Genomic DNA, 22,472 nt, shown 5'->3' with positions numbered 1-22,472 from the left:
ATGTTACAGTCGTTTCGTCGTAAAATCTCCTCAGAGTCAGGATTCTGCAGCCACATTGAGTCCAGATCCGTCCTCATGGATGCTAACTTTGGCCACATTGCCGCTTCTGATCTCTCCTCTAATGATCTTGTCTGCTAGACCGTTGCCAATTTCCCTGGCGATGAGCCTGTTCAGCGGGCGTGCGCCAAACCTTGGGTCGTATCCTCGGTCGCAGAGCCATTGCTTGACTTCGTCCGAGCAATCGAGTACGATCCTACGATCGTCCAATCGTTGTTGGAGCTCCTTCAGCCTGATGTCCACTATGTCACGCAGTGCCTCACGAGACAATTGTCGGAAAATGATGAACTCGTCAAGGCGATTGATGAACTCTGGGGCGTAGTGGGATTGAGTTACTGCCATGACCGCCTCGCGAACCTCGGGCGAAATCTCACTTGACTCTTTGCCAGTCGAGTCTACGACATTGTCTCCGACAATGATGTCGGCGCCAAGGTTGGATGTCATGACGATGATGGTGTTCCGGAAGTCAATCTTGTGGCCTTGTGCGTCAGTCAAGAAGCCTTCGTCGAGTACCTGGAGGAGTAGCGTCGAGATATCCTTATGTGCTTTCTCAAACTCGTCGAATAAAAGCACAGCGTAGGGCTTGCGTCGTACCGCCTCTGTTAACTGACCGGCATCTTCGTAACCAACGTATCCAGATGGGCTGCCGATCAGCCGTGACACAGTGTGTTTTTCGCTGAATTCGCTCATGTCAAAGCGAAGTACAGCTTGAGGTGTGCTAAAAAGGTACTCCGCCAATCTCTTGCAAACCTCAGTCTTGCCCACACCGGTGGGTCCCAACATCATGAAAGACGCAATTGGCCTATTCTCTCCTGACAGACCTGCCCTCTGCATGCGAATGGCATTGGCCACAGCTGTGAGAGCCTCGTCTTGCCCTTTGACGTACTGGCGTAGCGTATCTTCCATGTGGACGAGCTTCTCCATATCGCCAGCGTTGAGTTTAGACAACGGGATACCGGTAGAACGCGAGACAACCGAAGCGATATCTTCAGCAGTGACAGAATCGTGGAGCAGTGAATCTGGACGGCCGCCCGCGGCCATCTCATCGTCCTTGGGCAGCTTTTGCTCCAACTCAGGTATGGTGCTGTACTGTAGTTGTCCAGCTTTGGCAAAGTTGCCCTCACGTCGAGCTTGCTCAAGTTCAACCTTGGCCTTCTCAAGGTTTTCCTGCGCGTTCTTGATTGCGTCGAGCTCGGCACGTTCCTTCTCCCACTTCTCCGTAAGCAGCTTCACGTCGGCTTGCTTCTGCTTCAGCGTCTCTTCCAAGCGCTCACGTCTTTCCTTGCTGGTTATGTCCGTTTCCTTGCGCAGCGATTCTAACTCGATCTGAATCGTCATAATCTGGCGGTCGAGTTCCTGGATGGCATCCGGCTTGCTCTCTTGCTGGAGACGAAGAGCACTTGCAGCTTCATCCACCAAGTCGATGGCCTTGTCAGGCAAGAAGCGGTCCGTAATGTATCGGTTGCTGTAGGTTGCAGCGGCTACCAGGGCCGGATCCGTAATCCTTACACCGTGATGGACTTCGTACCGCTCCTTGATGCCACGCAGGATGGAGATGGTATCTTGCACTGTAGGTTCACCGACTAGAATTGGTTGGAAGCGTCGCGCGAGGGCAGCGTCCTTCTCGATCAATCGATACTCGTTCAGAGTTGTCGCGCCGCACAGCTGAAGCTCGCCACGAGACAAGGCTGGCTTCAGCAGGTTACTGGCATCGATGCTACCCTCGGCCTTGCCCAAGCCAAGTAGTGTATGGAGCTCGTCGACGAACAAGATAACCCCCTTCTGCGCTTCTTCCACTTCCTTCAACACCCTCTTCAGCCTCTCTTCGAAGTCGCCTCGGAATTTTGCGCCAGCTATGAGGGAACCGAGATCGAGACTTATCACACGCTTGTCTTTGATCGACTCAGGCACATCGCCCTTGACGATGCGCTGAGCCAGCCCTTCCATGATGGCTGTCTTACCCGTACCAGCTTGTCCTATCACGACGGGATTGTTCTTGGTCCGTCTCGAGAGAATCTGTATCGTCCGTTGTATTTCGCCATCTCGGCCAATGACTGGATCGAGCTTTCCGTTGCGAGCTCGTTCGGTCAAGTCGACACCGAACTCTTCAAGTGCAGCCTTCTCTGGCTCACCGCCCAGGTCCATACGATGTGTCCCGCCTGGCGGGTGCGGTCGACCACTTGCATAACCTCTGACTATTGCGACTGGTCGTAGCAGGTTGGATGACTGGCTCAACCGCGTCGTGGGGGGACGGCATAGTGGCGAAGGGCGGATGGGCAGCGGTCGAGGGCTGGCAGTGATGCGCCTCGCGGCGGCACGCGCTCTGCTTGTTAGCATGGTGGTGCGCAATGATGAACTTGAATGTGTGCAAAATCGAGGGAGATCAGATGGAGCGAAAAAGCATGATTATATTCTGAATAGCTGGCGCGCGGCCACAGCTGGAGCTCGAAGCTCCGCGGTGGTTCGATGAATTTCTACGACGTCGCGCGACGCTTCTCGGCGGGCCCTGGAGCACAACACGGACAGCAGCAATCGCAGGTTGACCAGGGCAATCGAGAACAATGCAGAGAGCGTCAGGTCTAGAAGGTGACTCCAAGGTTGACTCGACAGTTGACTCGAATGCGCCCGACGCGTGAACGAAAGCACGTGCATTTAGTCCATCCTTGGCAAAACGCTAGCCCCTTGTTGGTGGGTTTTCCGAGCGCAGTAAGTTTTCATTTCACAAAACCCAGTGCTGCCCCCTTCTTCCCACCACATTCAACGCGACTGCATATCTTCTCTCCCACAGCTTCGCACCAACCGCAACCATGGGCTTCACCGATTTCGTTTCCGACGCAGGTCTCACCCTCCTGAACAACTGGGTCAAGACCCGCAGCTACATCGTTGGGTAAGTTGCTACCCCACCATGGGCTCCCCCCTCTGTGTTGTGTTTTTGCTGCACCACCACAAACCCCCTTCCTTTCGTGATGAGAACATTTGGTCCGTGTTAATGAGGCGGCTTAAGACCCCGCTATCTGAATACAAAACCACAGCGCTTGTCGCAACTCTGATCTATCCCTCGTTGTTCCTGCTTCTGTCCAATGTTCCCTGCAGAGTCATTGTCTGACAATCCACAGCTACACCCCGTCGCAGGCCGACGTCAAGGTCTTCCAGCAGATCAAGCAGATCCCTGCCCCCGAGAAGTTCCCTTACGCTTGGAGGTGGTACAACCACTTGCTCACCTTCGAGGGCGAGTTCGAGACCCTCCCCGGTGACCCTACCAAGGAGGCTACCGCCTACGGCCCCGAGTCCAGCGAGCTCACCCTCAACCCCGCCAAGGCACCCGAGAAGGAGGCCGAGGATGACGACGACGAGGTCGACCTGTTCGGCTCCGATGACGACGAGGTCGACGAGGAGGCCGAGCGCATCAAGGCTGAGCGTCTTGCCGAGTACAACAAGAAGAAGGCCGGCAAGGTAAAGCCTGCTGCCAAGTCCATCGTCACCCTCGACGTCAAGCCCTGGGGTAAGTTGCTGTTCCATTGCAGTATGACCAGCCACTAACAACGCGTAGACGATGAGACAAACATGGACGAGCTCAAGGCCAACGTCCTCTCCATCGAGAAGGAAGGTCTTGTCTGGGGTGCCTCCACGCTGGTCGCTGTTGGTTTCGGTATCAAGAAGCTCCAGATCAACTTGGTCGTTGAGGACGACAAGGTCTCTCTCGACGAGCTCCAGCAGCAGATTGAGGAATTCGAGGACCACGTCCAGTCCACCGACGTCGTTGCTATGCAGAAGTTGTAGAAGAAAGCCTTTATTATGATGTTTATGATGGGAAGGTTGGGCCCGGTTACGGATTGACGTCTTAATGAGCACCGCTAGACGACAAAACAAATCACGACTTGGCAGACATGCCAGTCTTTTCTGCTCTGCAGACACCCACCAACACAGGCTACTACTGCATTGTGAAATACATGAGCCTTCGTGCTTACGTGCTGCACTATCAGCAATCCCTGTTCTGCTGAGAACGCTGTGCTTCGCTCATCGCCCTGTAGCATGTATGCTCTTAGAACTGAATGTTGTCTCCAGGCATGATCACAGACTACTGAGTGGCAAACTTCTGCGCCTAAGCCTGAGTCTAGTAGACGAACGTGTAGTGCGGCGTAGATGCTCGTACGAGGGCCTTGGCGAATGCTGTTAGACAACGACTCCAATTAGAATCTGCAAACCGCTATAGCACCAAGGTTGCAGTATCGAGCAAATGACCATACTATAGTGAACCAGGAACTAGTTGTGAAGCAATGTTCAGTACAGAGAGGACCACAGTAATTTGGTGTTCTGAAACAGCATGCCGTTGAAGTGGGTTTGACAGGACGCCGTTCGGGCGCCAGTGCTGGTCGTTGCGCATCGACCCTGATGGTCATCGACGTCCTCTCTTTCCTGGTTCTTGTTCCTACAATCATGCCTGGAGGTCCTCATCGGTAATGTAGCTAGACTTTGAAGCAGTTTAAAAAAACTTAGTCTACTATGTAGTCATAGGCTCACAACGCTTCGACCAGAGAACCTCTGTGTGCCTTCAGGAATCCAAGAGAAAACAAGATTGCTGATCAACCCAGTGTTAGTGGAGCCTGCAGTTCTCGGCTCCCTCCGTATTCATTGCGTTCCGCGGAACCAGCTTGCCGCTTAGCCATTAACGCTAGTCCATGCGTTTCGCGAGTAGGTGAGCTTGGTCCTTGCCAAAGACCTTACTCTGCTTCACGTCACTGTAGGTGCATTCACTCTTATGACCTCACGATGCGCTCAAGTATCTGAGGCAGGAGATTCCATTCTTATCATGTTCGTGAGAACCGATCGTTGCTCTGGTTTCCCTCTCCGAATAATATAAATTTATAGTGTCGAAGCCCCTGGAAGCTATAGTAGACCCACCATCGTAATCGCCCGGTGCCCGGAAAGAAGCGCGGGTACCCGCTAGCTCTGGAGTTAACCGGACTGAAGGGGGCTGTCAAAAGGTTGCATCACTGCTTGCGTTCTTGCGCACTAGGATCTTGACCATCGTTCGTTCTTCAACCACTTCAGCTCGCCAGTACCGACGCACCACACCAACGACATGGTCGAGTCTAACATCGACAACCTTATCGAGAGAGCAGAGAGAGACGCCAGTCCAGACCGATTTGGACCTGTAGCGGGAAATGCAGAGAAAGAAGGAAGACATGAGTCAATTGCGCGAACATCGACGGTATCAAGTGCCTCTACATCGTCCTCGGAAGCCTCAGACATCGAGCGTGATGCCGCCATGTCTCGGGTATCTACGCAACGCGACACTGGCGGTGAGCTCGAGCGCCATGAGACAGCTCTGAGTCGAATTCACACGCAGCGAAGCCAGCACTCAGGAACTGTAGGCGCCAGCCTACGCAGTAGAGCGAGCAGGAAACCCCTGCCAGCCTTTGGAGCCGGCAAGGCGTATCCACCACCGCTTCCGGACCGCGAGGCTTACGTCGTGGAATTCGATGGGCATGACGATCCACTACATGCTCAGAATTGGCCGATCAAGAAGAAACTTGTAACTGCCGCTATGCTTGGCTTCACTACACTTACGGCGGCTTTCGGTTCGAGTATCATTTCGTCGGCCACCGGAGCCATTGCGCAGATCTACGATGTTGGATCTGTTGTTGCAACATTGGCGACTTCGTTGTACGTTCTTGGATTTGCAACTGGTCCTATTTTTTGGTGAGTGGCTCCACGGTGTTCAATGGGTCGATCCCATGCTAAAAATTACGTAGGGCGCCATTCTCGGAGCTGAAAGGTCGACGATTACCGCTCGTTATTGCGTCCTTTGGTTTCTCCATCTTCAACATCTCAGTCGCGGTTTCCAAAGATCTACAGACACTGCTGATCTGTCGTTTCTTCAGTGGTTTCTTCGGAGCCTGTCCACTGACCTGTGTCGCCGCTGTCTTCTCGGACATGTTCGACAACCGCACTCGTGGCATGGCCATCACCATCTTCTCAGTGTCGGTATTCACAGGGCCGTTGATGGCTCCGTTTATTGGAGGCTTCATCGTCATGTCTGACCTTGGTTACCGCTGGACGGAATATATTGTATCCTTCATGGGCTTTTTTTGCTTCGCCTGCAACCTTCTTTTTCTCTCTGAGTCGTACCCACCACAGATTCTCGTTGCCAAAGCATCGGAACTCCGCCGCCGGACTAAGAACTGGGGTATACATGCCAAGCAAGAAGAAATCGAGATCGACTTAATGGAACTTGTTGAGAAGAACTTTTCGAGGCCGCTCAAGATGCTGGTTACCGAGCGTATCGTCCTGCTACTGAGCATCTACATGGCTTTCATCTACGGGCTACTCTACCTCTTCCTTACGGCCTATCCGTTGGTGTTCCAAGGCGTCCACGGCATGAACCTTGGTGTCGGAGGCCTCCCGTTCTTCGGCATGATCACTGGACAGCTGCTCGCTGGAACGTTGATCTTCTTGCGCCAGCCTGGATACCAGAGGAAGCTCGCTGCCAACAACAACGTCCCGATCCCTGAATGGCGTCTTCCGGAGGTTATCGTTGGAGGGGCGTGCTTCTCCGCTGGCTTGTTCTGGTTTGGGTGGTCAGGCTATAATCCCAACGTTCACTGGGCGGTACCTGCAGTGAGCGGGTTACTGACAGGTTTCGGTCTCCTCGCCATTTTCCTCCAGTCGCTCAACTACCTCGTCGATGCATATCTGATGTTCGCTGCCTCTGCCATCGCCGCCAACACATTCCTGCGTAGTTTGTGCGGAGCTGCGTTTCCCCTTTTCGCTAGACAGATGTTCGAGGGTATGGGTATCCAGTGGGCATCCACTCTGCTTGGCATTCTGGCTGCGGTGCTGGTTCCTGTCCCAGTGTGGTTTTATCTGAGAGGTGCGAAGATCAGGCAGAAGAGTGCTTATGCACCTACGTTCCCCAAACCAGCAGCTGCAGGAGCTGAGGAGTCATCACAGGGGTAAGAACAGGGAGCAAATGTGTGTTCATTTTTCGCGTTGCAGGAAGTCTACACGTGACAGCTCTTCCATCTTGTTCTTACAGAGGTGCTTGGAGGCGTTGAATTATGTTTCAGAAAGTATCTTGGACATTTATACTAATCTACAATCGCAAGGATGGCTGTATGCTTTTTGCTGTTTTGTAGGGCCACTCTAGATGCCTCCCAAAATTTAGAGAAGACACGTTCATATCCAGTATTCGCTTACATGAGTCCGTACCACCACCAGCACACGGGTTAGTGACGTGAATAACCTCCGCTATCCGTTATCAGCGTTGCACGGACTGCACGCCCTGCGTCTTGCGGATATCGGAGAGTTTACGAGGGAAGCTCAAAGGGGCCAATGACTTTAGGGCCGTTAGCGGCAGATGGCGGAAAGCCGAGTCAAAGCGGTGATTAGAAGCCTGCAACATTTCGAGGACAGTCAGCTCCCCCAACGCAATCGATCCCCACACGTCCTTCCCCAGCTTGCAGCACTCTTACCGCCATGTTGCAGCAGCGATCGTCACGGTTGCTTTCTTCGCTCTCCAATTGCGCCTTTCGCTCGACAGCTGCACCGCTCAGCGCATCACTGCGATGTCGGACTCAGCGACCGTACAGCATTCACGCGGACGCCTCTGTGGGCAACAAGATCCTGGATATTGACCCGACAAAGCTCAGCATCACACGGACAACCTCACCGAAGGACCTGCTGCCCCCCGAGGACCTCATCTTTGGGCGCAACTTCACAGGTTCGAGCTCTCCACGCGTCACAGCCATGCGTGTAGCTGACGGACGGTCACAGATCACATGCTCTCGCTCGAATGGACGGCCTCAGAAGGATGGTTGCCGGCGCGCATCACCCCGTACCAGAACCTGAGTCTCGACCCGGCGACGTGTGTGTTCCACTATGCGTTTGAATGCTTCGAGGGCATGAAGGCCTACAAGGACAAGAGCGGCAACATTAGACTGTTCAGGCCGGACAAGAACATGGCGCGTCTGAACAAGTCTTCGGCACGCATTGCCTTGCCCACCTTCGACCCAGATGCCTTGATTGAGCTCATTGGCAAGTTTGTCAAGGAGGATGCACGCTTCATTCCCGAGTAAGCAGCGACGACGATGACGGCAAGATGAGAAGATGGCTGATGACTGGACAGCGCACGCGGATACTCGCTCTACCTGCGCCCGACCATGATTGGAACCCAGCGCACCCTCGGCGTAGGCCCCCCCGCATCCGCACTGCTCTACGTGATCGCGTCGCCCGTTGGCCCATACTACCCCACAGGCTTCAAGGCTGTATCGCTCGAGGCCACCGACTACGCTGTGCGCGCGTGGCCCGGCGGTGTTGGAGACAAGAAGCTCGGAGCCAACTACGCGCCCTGCATTGTCCCACAGATGCAGGCCGCCAGCCGTGGCTTCCACCAGAACCTCTGGCTGTTCGGCGAGGAGGAGTACGTCACCGAGGTCGGCACCATGAACCTGTTCGCCGCGATCAAGAACAAGGAGACCGGACAGCCGGAGCTCCTGACCGCGCCGCTCGACGGAACCATCCTTGAGGGAGTCACACGAGACTCGATCTTGGGTCTTGCGAGGGAGCGTCTGGAGCCCAAGGGCTGGAAGGTCCTTGAGAAGAAGTTCACGATGAAGGACATTGCGGATGCGACCGATGAGGGTCGCATGATGGAGATCTTTGGCGCTGGCACGGCTGCGATTGTCAGCCCTGTGCGCAAGATCAGCTGGAGGGGACGCCTCGTAGACTGCGGTCTCGAGGACCACATCGAGGCTGGACCGATTGCGCTTCAGATGAAGGAATGGATGGAGGCCATCCAGTACGGCGACGAGGACCACCCGTGGAGGTAAGATTTCCGCCGACTCCTGCTACCGTGCAGTGCTGACTTTGAACAGCTACAAGCTCGCTTGAACGGCGCGATCTCATTTGTTTCAGCCTGCCTTTCCAAAAGCTCTGCCGATCTAGCCTGACTTGGACTCTGGGGAATGGGGGGCGCGTTTGTTTGGGGTGTACATTGTGTAGAGCTGCGCAGGGGCGACGTTGGTCGTGGCATTGCGACTGTTGTGCTTACATCTGCATGCAATGGAAAGCGACTGATTTCCCGGACTACGCCGTTGTGCTTGGCTGATGGACTGTTGACGTGCCGCCGATCGTGGGGCCGCCAAACGCCCGCGTCCCGCTTATGCAAGGGGGCCACAGCTGCCAACACCAGCCTTGGAAGCTCTGTCTCATCGCGTCCCAATCCGGAACACGACGCACCGTCCCCTCGCGCAATTGCCCGCCAACCGCACAGCCGCCTCCTGTCCGACCCTCGGTGAGACCATACACACATCGACGCGACCACACAGGTTCACGATGCTGGCCCGCGGCGCGCTCTGCCGCTTGGCGGCCGAGGTGTCCAAACAAGCTACTCACGACCTGCCCAAGCTTGCATCTCTCGTCCAGACCACCCGCCACGGCTCCGCTCTGGCCATCCGCACTCTGTCGCGCGGGTCGCAGCTCCAGACACGCTCCTATGCCACCACAAAGGCCGCGACAACGCCCACCGAGACGGTCAAGAAGGCCGTCAAGGCCAAGGCCGCAGCCGGCAAGTCGGTGAAGAAGACGACGACCGCGAAGAGGACGTCGACCACGAAGAAGGCAGCTGCCAACACGAAGGCTGCACCAAAGAAGGCCAAGAAAAAGGCTGCTCCCAAGAAGCCGGCCACGAAGAGGGCGCCCAAGAAGGTGCTCACGCCTGAAGAGAAGGAGAAGCTGGTCATCCGCAAGCTGAGACTGCTTGCTCTGAAAGAGCCCGTCTCCAACTACCCTGTCACAGCCTTCAACATCTACATTTCCGAAGCTCTCAAGGGTACAGGCACAGGGGCCACCGCAGCACTGAGCAGCAAGGCGGCCACCTGGAAGAACGTCACGCCTGCCGAGCACGAGGTAAACCCAACTCTTCAAATTCGGCCAAGAAATGGTATGCTGATAATCTCCTGAAGCGCTACAATCACCTCGCTGCCGAGCGCAACGAATCCAATGCAGCCGCGTACAAGGCATGGATCGAGACGCACACACCAGACCAGATCCGCATCGCCAACAACGCGCGCGCTCAGCTTCGGAAAAAGCTCGCAGGTACCTTGAAGAGCAACGCTAAGCCCTCGCACACCAGACCGCTCATGGACGAGCGCCGAGTCCTGCGCCCAAGGTCCTCGTGGACCTTCTTCTTTGCTGAGCGTTCTCAGAGCTCCGACTTCACTGGCATCAGGATTACCGACAGGACCAATCTTCTTGCGGCCGAGTGGAAGGCGCTGGATGCCAACGAGAGGAAGGTATGTTATTGTGGTGTGCGTGGACGTGGACGTGAAGAGTGGGCTAACGCGTGACGACAGAAGTATGAAGATAAAGCCGCGGCCGATAAGCAAAGATGGACCCGTGAAACATCTGCCCTTGCCTCTTCCTCTACCTAGGTCACCTACACGGCCTCTCGGGCGACTCACTTCACCTCACTTGGCTCGAATTTCCCTTGGCATCCTACGGGTCGGTGGTTGGACGGATCAGACCTGACGCAAGCGTGTGGTATCAACACTGTATTCGACCTAGACCGTCGTCGTCTATTCACGTCCAGTGTGGTTTTTTGGGCGCGTCTGATCAGGACATCGGAGCGTGAGCGGTCTTGTCTTGCAAAACGTCTGTAAGGATATGTTCTGTAGCTTCGCGTGTATTCCCACACTTTTCTCGAGACCCCCGTCCCTCAGACTCTTGGGCATGCGTATTGATCTGGCCCAGCATTTCTCTCCTCGAGCACACGACATGAAATTGAGTATTCTAACACACGCACTCGCCACGGTCACAATCTATAGTTTGACGTTGATGACGCGACCAGTCTGGCTAGCGTTGTATACGCGATTTGCCCTATCAGGTCCAGCAACTCGACGCACGCTTATCTCTCCGCAATCAACGCCAGCGATCTGGTTCATCACGACAAGCTTCCCCGATTGTCACTAAACATGCCAGTACCTCCGCGGTCTGATAAGCGACGGTTCCGGAGATACCCCATCGTCGCTATGCACTGTGGCTTTTTGCGTCCGACTATATCACATGGCTATCAGCCAGCCATGCCGCGACTCCCTCCAAGCTACGTGACTTCAGCGGTGTGAACCATGCCCTCAGATATAGAGGCGGCAGGTGAACAGACGCCTCTTCTCCATGATCCTCGACTCTCTCAGCTGCAGCGGGAACAGGACCTGGAAACAGTCTCTGCCATTTCTTCAACCTTATCAAAGGAGGAACAACAGCTTGTCGACAGCACAGTCGGCGAGCGCCTGCCGTATAATGACTACACAACCATTGACTGGCTACATGATCTGGTACGGTTTGTTCAGTCACATCGTCCTCACGTGCGTGCTGATATTGGACAGGTCAAAGACTCGTATCGTGTCCGCCAGCTCAACTCCCTATCTGGACTGCGCTACAAGATTCTCTCCCTTCTCGACGCATGCTCAGGATGGATCGCTGTGGTGATGATCGGCGCTTTGACGGCTGTTGTTGCCTTTCTAGTCGACATTGCTGTAGCCACAGTCGCGGACTGGAAGATGGGGTACTGCAGCACCAACCCATGGAAGAGCCGCGAGAACTGCTGTAGGCAAGACACACCGACGGTATCGATGTCGCGACTCTACATGTTTACTGAAGACGGTGGCGCAGCACCGGCATGCGACGAGTGGCACGCGTGGAGCGACAATTATGCCAGGAGTTTCGCAATCTACGTCGCGCTGGCGCTCGTCTTCGGCACCATCAGCTCGAGCGCGACGATGCTGACAAGGAGCCAGCTGCCGTCTGCAGAGGAGCCAAGCGAGCAGCCATCGCCTCCACCGGCAGCGAAGCCATACAGTTCTCATCCCTCGACTGGTTCGCGGATTCCTACGCCCGCATCCACCGGGGGCGGGAAAGTCATGTACATGGCCGCTGGCAGCGGAATACCTGAGATCAAGACCATCCTGAGCGGCTTCTCCATTCCATCCTTCCTCTCGCTCCGGGTCCTTGTCGTTAAGGCGTTTGGTGCCGTTTTCGCCGTCAGCACGGGCATGTGTCTCGGCAAAGAAGGCCCCTTTGTTCACATCTCAACCGCAGTAGCGTATCAAGTGGGGCTGCGGTTTCCAAAGTACAGAGACAACGGGCGGAAGATGCGAGAGCTGTTGAGCGCGGGGTGCTCGAGCGGGTTGAGCGTAGCGTTTGGCGCTCCGATTGGAGGTGTGCTGTTCAGCTACGAAGAGGTATTGTAGCTACCAAAGCCAGATGCCGTCTCGTCGACTGACAAGCTGCAGATCAGCACCTACTTCCCGCGCAAGGTCTTGTGGCGCGCGTTCCTCTGCAGTCTGACAGCCGCCATAGTGCTCAAGCAACTCAACCCCACGGGGACCGGCAAGCTCGTCCTGTTTGAAACAAACTACGGTACGCAGTACGAACCAGTGCACTACCTCGTCTTCGTACTGCTCGGCATCGCAGGCGGCGTCTTCGGCGGGCTCTTCTGCAGAGCGAATTTTGCCTGGAGCCGAACCTTCCGCCGCATCCCTCTCGTGCGCCAGAACCCCGTTATCGAAGTCGCCATCGTCGTGCTAGCCACTGCGCTCCTGCAGTTCCCCAACCCGTTGACTCGCGAGCCGGGCGACGTGGTACTCAAAACCGTGCTCGTCGACTGCAACGACGCCGCGTCAGCGCGCTCCTTCATCTGCGCGCACGAAGCAAACGCAGCCGCAACAGACTGGCCGTACATGGCCTGGTTGACGTACGGGACGCTGACCAAGCTGCTCCTGACCATCACAACCTTCGGCTGCAAAGTCCCGGCAGGTGTCATCATCCCCGCGCTCGACGCCGGCGCCCTGTTCGGCCGGCTGGTTGGCTACGCACTCCCATCCACGCCCTCTACCGTGTCGCCAGGCATCTTCGCGCTCGTGGGCGCCGCCGCCTTCCTCGCCGGCGTGAGCCGCATGACCATCAGCCTGGCGGTGATAATGCTCGAGCTGACAGGGGCACTCGACTACGTAGTCCCGCAGATGCTCGCCATCCTCGTTGCGAAATGGACCGCCGACGCCATCTCCGCCGCAGGCGTCTATGACGTCGCGCAGACGGTGCTGGGCCACCCATTCCTGGACGCCGAGAGCGCACAACTCCTCGTCTCGCGCCGCCGGGGGCAGGGGCTGAACGTCGCCGCGCTGCTGCCCCCGCAGCAAACGATGCGCGACATCACCGTCGACGTCCCCGCCGCAGGCTGCGTGCGCGCCTCGCTGCTTCGGCGCAAACTAAACGCCCTCAGGCAACGAGGCCTGATGGACGCCGGCCTCGTGCTCGTGCAGGCCCGCGCCCCTTCGTCCGTGCCGGTGCTGCAGGGCTACCTCTCGCAGGCTGAACTCGCCTTCGGCCTCGACGAACTCGCTCCGACTCGGCCCTCACCACTGCTACCACTGTCGTCGGACAGTGACGGCCATCACGACGCCGCGGTGCGCTTGCTGCACCACCACCACCACTCCCCCAACGCGGCGGAAGACTCCACAGCGCCCGATGCACTAGAGCTCGACCTAACGCCGTTTGTAGACCGCACGCCGCTGAGCGTCAGCGCGCACGCGCCGCTCGAGTACGCCGTCGAGATGTTTGGGAAGCTGGGGCTGCGGTACCTGTGCGTTACCGAGGAAGGGACGGGGGCGCTGGTGGGGGTTGTGATTAAGAAGCGGCTCGTGGGGTTTCTGGAGGGGTTGGCAGAGGAGGAAGAGGGGGGAGAGGCGAGGTAGGTTGGGTTGTGGGTTGTGGGGGGAGGGGATTGCGTGGATGGATGGAAATGGGGTTGGGGGGACGTGGAGGGTTGTCAACCGTGTTTGGATTACTTTTTTTATCAAGATGCGAGACGCAAGACGCAAGACGCAAGACTGGACTAGATGAGATGAGATGTTATTGATCCTTTACTTTACTTACCCCAGCATCAAGATCCCACCCCCGCCCGTGTCTGAGACGGGACTATACACGCCAACGCGTCAACGCTTTTGCCGAGCCGTCAAGGCGGAATCGAAGAGGGAATCGAAGAGGGCATCGAAGAGGGCATCTGGGACTGGGCGGTCGCGATCAGAGGAAACGCTGATGGGGGAGGGGGGTGGATGCAACGTACGTCTCGGTGCGGACGTGTGCCCGCCCTGGCCCGTGGCCAAAGAAAGCAAACGCCGGCGCCCCATGCCTGGGGTGGTCCAAGCATGGAGATGTCAACCGCCTCGCACGGCTCAGACGACGTTGTAGCGGCCCGTGGGTCCGCGGACGGCGCTCGCGTCTTCGGCGGCAATGGTGCCCTCGCGCAGCAACCTGGTGAGTTCCATCATGGCCTGGGTGACGACGTTCTCCGTGTCGCCCTCGACGAGTATGTACAGCTTGGGCAGATCGAGCTCGCCGGGCTCTTTGCCGGGGCCGTAGAAGGTGCCCTTTGTGGTGATGGAGACGCCCGTGTTTTCGAGAATCTTGGCGACGTTGGTGCGGTTCGTGACGGCCCAGCGGGCCTTTTGCGGGAAGTCGTTGATCTCGATGGTGCTGTGGTACAGGCCGGCGTCTGGGCCCTTGTTGTCGATGGGCTGGCCGGCGTGGATCATGCCCTTTTTGCTGAGGCGGCCGTCGACCTTGTTGGCGGCGGCCAGGGCGCGCTCCTTGGCCGACATGGGCTTGCCGCTCGCCGCGGCCTCGGGGCGTTCCGTCTTCTGGACCACGATCTTGGAGTTGAGCAGCTTCATCCAGACGGGCTGGTCCTCCTCGGCCTTGTCGGCGGCCTTTTCGGTTGCCTTGACGATGCCCGGGCCGGCGACTTCGGGCTTCTTGAGCGCGGGGAGCTCGGGCTCTTCGTCGGATTCCTCCTCGCCTTCGACCTTGTGGGCGCGCTTCTCGCGCTTCTTCTCGAGCGCGCGGGCGGCGTCGAGGCGGTCGAGACCCTTGCCGCCGAAGCCGCCGAAGAACTTCTCGGTGCCCGCCTTTGCTTTCTCGAGGAAGGTGTCGGCCATGCTCTGGACGCCTTCGGGGACCTGGGTGTCGCTCTCCCGGAGTGCCTTCATGATGTGGACGGCGAAGCGCTCTTGCCCTGGGTCCTCGAGCAGAGTGATGGCCGTGCCCTTGTTGCCGGCGCGACCAGTGCGTCCGCAGCGGTGGACGTAGTCTTCGAGGTGGGTGGGGCAGTCGAAGTTGAAGACCATGGCCAGGCCTGGCACATCCAAACCACGAGCAGCGACCGATGTGGCAATCAGGATGGAGAGGACGCCCTGCTTGAAGTCGTTGATGGCTTCGTTGCGATCTGTCTGGTCCTTGGCTCCGTGGATCGTGTTGACCGAGTAGTACTTCGCCTTGAACAGCTTGGAGAGGAGGTCTTCTGCCGTCTCTTGCTTCTCCGTGAAGATGAGGACCTGCGCGTTCTCGTCGTCGGAGAACAGCTGGCCGAGGTGCAGGAGCAGCTTGGAAATCTTCTTCTCGTACGAGGGCTGCACGAGGGTGATGATCTGCGTGATCTCGGGGGCGACCTTGCTGCGACCGCCGATGATGACCTCGGCGGGCTTGTGGAGTGCTTTGCGAGCCAGGGCGGCCATGTTCTTGGGGAAGGTGGCGGAGAAGAGAATGGTCTGGCGGTCCGGGCGAACGTTGGCAAGGATCTTCATCACCTGTGGCTCAAAGCCCATGTCGAACATGCGATCGGCCTCGTCGAGGATGACATAGGTGATGCGTCTGAAGCTGAGGACCCGACCCGAGTTGCTCTGCAGCAGATCGATGAGACGTCCCGGGGTAGCGCAGAGGACGTGGATGCCGCCTCGCTTGATCATGGCGATCTGATCGGAGATGGGCTGTCCACCGTAGGCGCACTTGATGGTGATGCCGGAGGCGTTGAGGAACGGCTTCAGCTCGTTGACAATCTGCAGGGACAGCTCGCGCGTGGGCGCGAGGATGAGGCCAATGGGGCCGTCGGAGGGCTTCAGTGGACGCTGGTCTAGGATGTGTCGAATCATGGGGATGCCGAAGCCGAGTGTTTTGCCCGAGCCAGTCTTGGCTACGCCGATGAGGTCGCGGCCTGATTCAGCAATGGGTATGGCTTGGGCTTGGATGGAAGTGGGTCGGTCGTAGTGCACGCGCTGGAAGACGTCCATGGTGGCCTGCAGCAGGCCCATCTGGGCCCACTTTGTGACGGGACGGGGCACGTCGTCGGGCTTGACCTTGATGCCGTCCATGTCGTGGCGCAGATCGGCGACTTCTTCGGCCGTCATGGCGGAGACCTCGGAGGGCTCCGTGTAGAAGTTCTTGCGGAAGGGCTCGTAGTCGACTTTGGCGTGGTCGATGACGGGCACTTCCTTCTTCTTCTTCTTGGCCGCGCTCATGGCGAGGAGGTCTTCGGCCTCGACCGACGTCTGCTCGGGCTCGTGGTCGTCGTTGAACATGGCGGTGCCCTGCGGCGGTGCTCGACTGGGGGCAGGCTCGGTGAGGTCGGCCATGAAGGCGTCGAGCGGGTCGACGTCGTCTTGCTCGGCGGCAGCGGTTGCGGCAGCGGCAGCGGCAGCGGCCCCGTCGACGTCCATGCTTTCTGCGGCGTCGTCGGCGGCGGGGGCCTCTGCGGCGGGGGCTTCTTGCATGCTGGTGTCTTGGTTGGCGGCCATGTCAGCGCGGCGCTTCTCGAGCCGGGCCTGGAGCTGGGCGTTGTTCTCTTCGTCGTCGCTGCCCATGTCGTCCATGGCGGTTTCGTCGTCGTCGTCGGCGTCGGGGTCGGGCAGGGCGTCCGCATGGTCGATGGGGGCAAAGGCTGGCAGGGCTTGGAACTTGCGCTTGCCCGTGTCGGTGTCGTCTTCGAGGAAGGCCTTTTTCGTCGTGGCTGCCTCGTCGAGGGCGGGCTTGGGCTTGAGGCCAAAGGCGCCGATGTTGGTGTTGGTGTTGGTGTTGGTGTTGGTCTTGGCGTTGGTCTTGGCGGCGTGTGCAAAGGCAGGCTTGGTCGTCACTGGCTTGCCGGCGGGCTTGGCAGCGAGCGGTCGAGCGGCGGCCGACTCGTCGAGCCTGAAGGTCGACTTCTCGGGCTGCTTCTGCTTGAGCTTCTCGGTAGCGGTCTTGAGGGGTGCTTTTGGCTTTGCGGGCTCGTCGGCGGACCCACTCGGCAGCGGCGTGGCAGCAGCAGCGGCGGTGGGGGTCGAGGGGGCGGTGGGGGTGGGGGTGGGCGAGGCGACGGCATTCGGGGAGTCGGGGCCCTTGTCCTTGGCCAGGCGCTCTGCGTTGCGCTTCTTCCACTCGGCGAGCTTGGCGGCACGTGCGGCCTGCTTGTCTTCCTGGTGCTTGTCGGGGTGGGTCCTGTCGTCGCGCGAGAGGGAGGTCAGGCGGTCGGGGCGTCTGCTGTCGGGCGCGGGGGTGGTGGCGGAGGAGGGTGGGCGGCGGGAGGTGGAGCGGCGGGAGGTGGAGCGGCGGCGGGTGTCGTGGCGGTCGCGGCTCCTGTCGTCGCGGCGGTAGCGGTCGTCGCGGGCATGGCGGCGGTCGCGTGAACGGTCCCTGTCGCGGCGGGGCGGGGGCGAGCGCGAGCGGCGGCGGTCTCTGCGCTCGTCTCTGCGCTCGTCCCGGCGGTCGTCCCGGCGGTCGTCTCTGCGGTCGCGGCCCCCTCTGTCCCGGTCCCGGTCCCGGTCGCGGTCCCGGTCGATGTGGCGGTCGTCGGTGTGGCGGTCGTCGCGCCTGGCGGTGGCCGGGTAGCGGTCGGTGTAGCGATCTCGCGAGCGGTCGCGGCGGACGGGCGAGCGGGATCGGTCGCGGCGGGGCGGAGAGTAGCGAGCGCGGTCGTGCCTTGATGAATCAGCGTGGCGCGTGGCCATGGCGGCTCGTGGCACAATACTGTCTGCTATGCGCGCTCGACGGGGCGCGGGCGTGGTGGACGAGTGGCGCGGGCGTGGGAGAAGTGGCGCGGGCGTGGGAGAAGTGGCGCGGGCGTGGGAGAGCGGTGATGTTGATGTCGATGTCGCGGTGCAGCCAGACAGCGAGGCCGCGATGCAGCAACGGTCGAGGAGCAGCCCGCGTTGGTGTTGCACCGCACCCACCGCCCACGACCCCTGCTAGCGCGGGACCCGCCGAAGCTTTTGCCGTGGCCCAACTTTTTTTTCGAGCACGCCGAGCTGCGCGTGGACTGGAGCGCCCGACCACACGCACCGCCCACCGCCCACCGCCCACCGCCCACCGCCATGTCTGTCAACCCGCGCAAGAGAAAGGCGGCGGTCAAGGCGCCGCCGCCACCGCCAGAGAGCGAGTCGGACGACGAACTGGGCGACGGCCTGCTCGAGGGCATCCTGTCGCATTCCGAAGACGACGACGACGAGGAAGAGGAGGGAGACGAGACAGACGCCAGCAGCATAATCGAGGGCCTGTCCGACGACGACGACGACGACGACGACGACGAAGAAGAAGAAGAAGAAGAAGAAGAAGACGAGCAGGCCATCCGCGAGCAGATGCGCACCCTCAAGACCTCGGAGCCCCGGCAGCACACACACGACATGGACCCCGACCCCGCCGACGACGACGACGGCCTCAAGCCCAACTACACCGTCCAGACCGACGCCAACGGCAACACGCGCTACCTCTACCGCGAAATCGAGCCCGTCTACGAGTCGGACGACTCCGACGCCGAGCAGACCAACACCATCGGCAACATCGACCTCGCCTACTACGACGAGTACCCGCACATCGGCTACGACATCAACGGCAGGCGCATCATGCGGCCCGCAAAGGGCGACGCCCTCGACGCCCTGCTCGACAGCATCGACATCCCCAAGGGCTGGACCGGCCTGACCGACCCCGCCACCGGCCAGCCGCTGAACCTGACCGACGAGGAGCTCAGCGTGCTGAAAAAGGTCGCGCGCAACGAGGTCGTCGAGGACGGCTACGACCCCTACCCGGACATGGTCGCCTACTTCTCCGGCGTCGACCAGGAGATCATGCCGCTGAGCGCCGCCCCCGAGCCCAAGCGCCGCTTTGTCCCCTCCAAGCACGAGGCCAAGCGCGTCATGAAGATCGTCAAGGCCATCCGCGAGGGCCGCATTGCCCCCTACAGGCCGCCCGAGCTCGAGCAAGACGCCGACCCCTTCTCCTTCGACGTCTGGGCCGACGAGAAGCCGCGGCCAGACAATTCGATGCACATCGCCGCGCCCAAGCTGCCTCCGCCTGGCTACGAGGCCAGCTACCACCCGCCGCCCGAGTACCTCCCGGACAAGGCCGAGGAGCACGCCTGGCGCGAGCAGGACGACGAGGACCGAGAGCGAGAGTTCCTGCCCAAGAGCTACGACGCCCTGCGCAAGGTCCCCGGCTACGACGCCTTTGTCAAGGAGCGCTTCGAGCGCAGCCTGGACCTGTACCTCGCCCCCCGCATACGCCGAAACCGGCTGAACATCGACCCCGACTCCCTCCTGCCCAAGCTGCCCGACCCGGACGATCTCAAGCCCTTCCCCACCACCTGCGCCGCCATCTCCCGCGGCCACCAAGGCCGCGTGCGCTCCGTCTCCGTCGACCCGCTCGGCATCTTCCTTGCCAGCGGCGGCGACGACGGCTACGTGCGCATCTGGGAGATCCTGACCGGCCGCCAGCTGTGGAACGCGCGCCTCTCGTCCGACGACGCCGTCGACGCCGTCTCGTGGCGGCCCGTCAAGGAAGCCTCGATCCTCGCCGCCGCCGCCGGCGAACACGTCTACCTCATCGTCCCCTTCGCCCTCCTCTCCCCCGACGTCGAGCAGCGCTCGCGCGACCTCGTCGACGCCGGCTGGGGCTACGCCTCGTCCAAGTCCACCAGCACCAACGCCCACGACGCGCCCAACACACCCCCCGGCCTCTGGTCGCGACCCGAGAAGAAGAGGGAGGACAAGGGCATCCTCGTCCAGGTCGAGGTCCGCAGCGCCATCAAAACCCTCTCCTGGCACCGCCGCGGCGACTACTTCTGCACCGTCTCCCCCCGCGGCCAGTCCTCCTCGGTCGCCATCCACACCGTCTCCAAACACCTGACCCAACTCCCCTTCCGCCGCCTCAAAGGCATCGCCCAGACGGCCCAGTTCCACCCCAGCAAAGCCATCTTCTTCGTCGCCACCCGCAACACCATCCGCAGCTACGACCTGGCCAAGCAAGAGCTCGTCAAGATCCTGCAGCCCGGCGCGAAATGGATCTCCTCCATGGCCGTCCACCCCGGCGGCGACAACCTCATCGTCGGCACCTACGACAAGCGCCTGCTCTGGCACGACCTCGAGCTCTCCACCAAGCCGTACAAAACCCTCCGCTTCCACACCGCTGCCATCCGCGCCGTCGCCTTCCACCAGGCCGCCTACCCCCTGTTCGCCGACGCCAGCGACGACGGCACTCTGCAGATCTTCCACGGCAACGTCGTCACCGACCTGATGGAGAACGCGACCATTGTCCCGCTCAAGGTCCTCAAGGGCCACAAGGTCAGGCAGCGACTCGGCGTCATGGACGTCCAGTGGCATCCGCGCGAGCCCTGGTGTGTCAGTGCCGGCGCAGACGGCACGATACGGCTGTGGAATTAGACTAGCTCAAGCTTGAACATGTGCAGACGGCACTATACAATCTACAGCCGTAGCCGTAGCCGTAGCCGTAGCCGTAGCCGTAGCCGTAGCAGCAGCAGTAGCAGCAGCAGTAGCAGTACCAGTACCAGTACCAGCACACAAAGTCCCAGATACACATGTCTGTATCCAACCGGCAATGGCAACGGCGTCCAGGAGTAGCAAGGAAGACCAATCTGAATCTCATCTGAATCCTATCTACATTTCCATCTCTCTCTCTCTCTCAAGTTCGAGAAGGGAAATAGTAAAGAAATCCAGGTGATTCCGTCTCCGTCTCGTCTCGTCTTCATCTTCACATCTTCATCCACCCCGTCCCCACCCCACCAGCGCCATCCAACGCCATCCAACCACTAGAGTCAATAGAGTCACTAGAGTCAATAGAGTCACTAGAGTCACACACTACTTCTACACACCACACCACGCACTACTCCACATACCACACACTACAGCACACACTACACCACGCCACACCACACACTACATCACACCACATACTACACCACACTACTCCACATACTACACTACACACTACTTCCACACACTACTTCCACACACTACTTCCACACACTACACCACACACTACTTCCACACACTACTTCCACACACTACTTCCACACACTACTTCCACACACTACTTCCACACACTACTTCCACACACTACTTCCACACACTACTTCCACACACTACTTCCACACACTACACCACACACTACACACTACTTCCACACTACTTCCACACTACTTCCACACTACTTCCACACTACTTCCACACTACTTCCACACTACTTCCACAGACCACACCACACACTACACCACACACTACACCACACCACACTACTCCACACACCACGCGCTGGCCGTGTAGATGGGGTGGGTTCGCGGGGTTGGTCGCGGTTAGGATGCAGGAGGATCGATGGTGCTGGATAGTGCTGGATGGCGGGGTATGATTGGAAGAGGAAAGAGAGGAAAGAGAGGAAAGAGAGGAAAGAGAGGAAAGAGAGGAAGAGGAAGAGAGGAAGAGGAAGAGAGGAAGAGGAAGAGAGGAAGAGGAAGAGAGGAAGAGGAAGAGAGGAAGAGGAAGAGAGGAAGAGGAAGAGAGGAAGAGGAAGAGGAAGAGAGGAAAGAGAGGAAGTTGAAAAAGAGAGGAAAGAGAGGAAGAGGAAGAGAGGAAGAGAGGAGAGAATCAAGTATTGTTCAGCAGGAAATGATTGATTTGTCCAAGTTCCATGTTTTAATTCCATGACACGCCAACGAGCTTCTTGGGAATTGGCTTGTTGTTCATGGCTGCGCTCCTCTCTGCTTGATGGGCGGCGCGCTCCTCCCTGCTGACAGGCGGCGGGCGCGCTCCTTGAAATCCTGGCGTCACGCACAGCCAGGGCTCCAACTGCTGCAGCGTGGCGCTTGCACTCGTCAGGCGCGCTCGATCCTGGCGGCAAGGCTCGAGCGCTACGTAGCGTGCAGGCTAGGCCGTCGTCATCCAACGTCGCGAGACCGAGCGTTGTTGGATATCCAATGCAGGCGGCGCGTGGTCTTGATCCAAACCCTCGGGCTCCACCGTCTATTCATACCTACATCCTCCAGAGTGGCAGTGTCGTCCTCCACACCCGTACCTGCATGCCGTCTCCCTGTCGCGTCGTTGCTGGTCTTGGGCACGTCCCGCGTGTCCGAACGGGGGAATCCCTTGGTGTTGGCTCCGAACGTTCGAGAAAGACAGGGGCTTCGAGGGCTCAGGGATCTGTGGAGGACCACGTGGAGACCCGTTAGACGCGGCCTGGGGCGGAGATCACGTTGGCCTGCTCGTGTGCATGGGTGCGGCAAGGTTGTGAGTGGAGATGGGAGCGTGCACATTGCTGTCGCCCATCGA

At 59.1% G+C, this 22,472-nt stretch overlaps 8 protein-coding genes across 8 annotated transcripts, besides 20 other annotated features; 6 read left to right on the top strand and 2 right to left on the bottom strand.

Moving 5' to 3' along the window:
- Positions 1-36: 36 nt before the first annotated feature.
- EKO05_0001481 (Non-chaperonin molecular chaperone ATPase) lies at positions 37-2,394 on the bottom strand (the record flags this gene model as incomplete). Its single annotated transcript, XM_038944984.1, has 1 exon — positions 37-2,394. The coding sequence occupies one exon, from the start codon at positions 2,392-2,394 to the stop codon at positions 37-39; it is 2,358 nt and encodes a 785-aa protein (XP_038802237.1).
- Positions 2,395-2,864: 470 nt separating this feature from the next.
- On the top strand, positions 2,865-3,837 carry EKO05_0001480 (uncharacterized protein; the record flags this gene model as incomplete). Its single annotated transcript, XM_038937186.1, has 3 exons — positions 2,865-2,944; positions 3,174-3,559; positions 3,608-3,837. The coding sequence occupies 3 exons, from the start codon at positions 2,865-2,867 to the stop codon at positions 3,835-3,837; spliced, it is 696 nt and encodes a 231-aa protein (XP_038802236.1).
- Positions 3,393-3,458: a tandem repeat.
- A 1,303-nt stretch (positions 3,838-5,140) lies between the features above and the next one.
- EKO05_0001479 (uncharacterized protein) lies at positions 5,141-7,017 on the top strand (the record flags this gene model as incomplete). The annotated part of the gene is made up of 2 exons (XM_038937635.1): positions 5,141-5,760; positions 5,814-7,017. The coding sequence occupies 2 exons, from the start codon at positions 5,141-5,143 to the stop codon at positions 7,015-7,017; spliced, it is 1,824 nt and encodes a 607-aa protein (XP_038802235.1).
- A 519-nt stretch (positions 7,018-7,536) lies between these two features.
- Positions 7,537-8,949, top strand: EKO05_0001478 (Branched-chain-amino-acid transaminase; the record flags this gene model as incomplete). Its single annotated transcript, XM_038937184.1, has 4 exons — positions 7,537-7,780; positions 7,834-8,131; positions 8,186-8,884; positions 8,934-8,949. 4 exons carry the CDS (start codon positions 7,537-7,539, stop codon positions 8,947-8,949), a joined length of 1,257 nt encoding a protein of 418 aa, XP_038802234.1.
- A 444-nt stretch (positions 8,950-9,393) lies between these two features.
- On the top strand, positions 9,394-10,490 carry EKO05_0001477 (uncharacterized protein; the record flags this gene model as incomplete). The annotated part of the gene is made up of 3 exons (XM_038937249.1): positions 9,394-9,966; positions 10,023-10,352; positions 10,413-10,490. 3 exons carry the CDS (start codon positions 9,394-9,396, stop codon positions 10,488-10,490), a joined length of 981 nt encoding a protein of 326 aa, XP_038802233.1.
- Positions 9,636-9,676: a tandem repeat.
- Positions 10,491-11,183: 693 nt separating the features above from the next.
- On the top strand, positions 11,184-13,808 carry EKO05_0001476 (uncharacterized protein; the record flags this gene model as incomplete). The annotated part of the gene is made up of 3 exons (XM_038937591.1): positions 11,184-11,390; positions 11,442-12,296; positions 12,348-13,808. 3 exons carry the CDS (start codon positions 11,184-11,186, stop codon positions 13,806-13,808), a joined length of 2,523 nt encoding a protein of 840 aa, XP_038802232.1.
- A 480-nt stretch (positions 13,809-14,288) lies between these two features.
- Positions 14,289-17,870, bottom strand: EKO05_0001475 (RNA helicase; the record flags this gene model as incomplete). Its single annotated transcript, XM_038944983.1, has 1 exon — positions 14,289-17,870. One exon carries the CDS (start codon positions 17,868-17,870, stop codon positions 14,289-14,291), a length of 3,582 nt encoding a protein of 1,193 aa, XP_038802231.1.
- Positions 16,555-16,589: a tandem repeat.
- Positions 16,612-16,649: a tandem repeat.
- Positions 16,721-16,805: a tandem repeat.
- Positions 16,940-16,987: a tandem repeat.
- Positions 17,169-17,192: a tandem repeat.
- Positions 17,193-17,231: a tandem repeat.
- Positions 17,232-17,243: a tandem repeat.
- Positions 17,667-17,699: a tandem repeat.
- A 42-nt stretch (positions 17,871-17,912) lies between the features above and the next one.
- Positions 17,913-17,989: a tandem repeat.
- A 209-nt stretch (positions 17,990-18,198) lies between these two features.
- Positions 18,199-18,233: a tandem repeat.
- On the top strand, positions 18,234-20,573 carry EKO05_0001474 (Ribosome biogenesis protein erb1; the record flags this gene model as incomplete). The annotated part of the gene is made up of 1 exon (XM_038944982.1): positions 18,234-20,573. The coding sequence occupies one exon, from the start codon at positions 18,234-18,236 to the stop codon at positions 20,571-20,573; it is 2,340 nt and encodes a 779-aa protein (XP_038802230.1).
- Positions 18,350-18,393: a tandem repeat.
- Positions 18,419-18,448: a tandem repeat.
- Positions 18,449-18,478: a tandem repeat.
- Positions 20,574-20,618: 45 nt separating the features above from the next.
- Positions 20,619-20,663: a tandem repeat.
- Positions 20,664-20,710: a tandem repeat.
- Positions 20,711-20,783: 73 nt separating this feature from the next.
- Positions 20,784-20,834: a tandem repeat.
- Positions 20,835-20,872: 38 nt separating this feature from the next.
- Positions 20,873-20,901: a tandem repeat.
- A 56-nt stretch (positions 20,902-20,957) lies between these two features.
- Positions 20,958-21,005: a tandem repeat.
- Positions 21,006-22,472: the final 1,467 nt, after the last annotated feature.

This window comes from Ascochyta rabiei, chromosome 2 (genome assembly GCF_004011695.2).
Source record: "Ascochyta rabiei chromosome 2, complete sequence".
Taxonomy (NCBI): domain Eukaryota; kingdom Fungi; phylum Ascomycota; class Dothideomycetes; order Pleosporales; family Didymellaceae; genus Ascochyta; species Ascochyta rabiei.
This window is presented reverse-complemented; position numbering and strand designations above follow the sequence as displayed.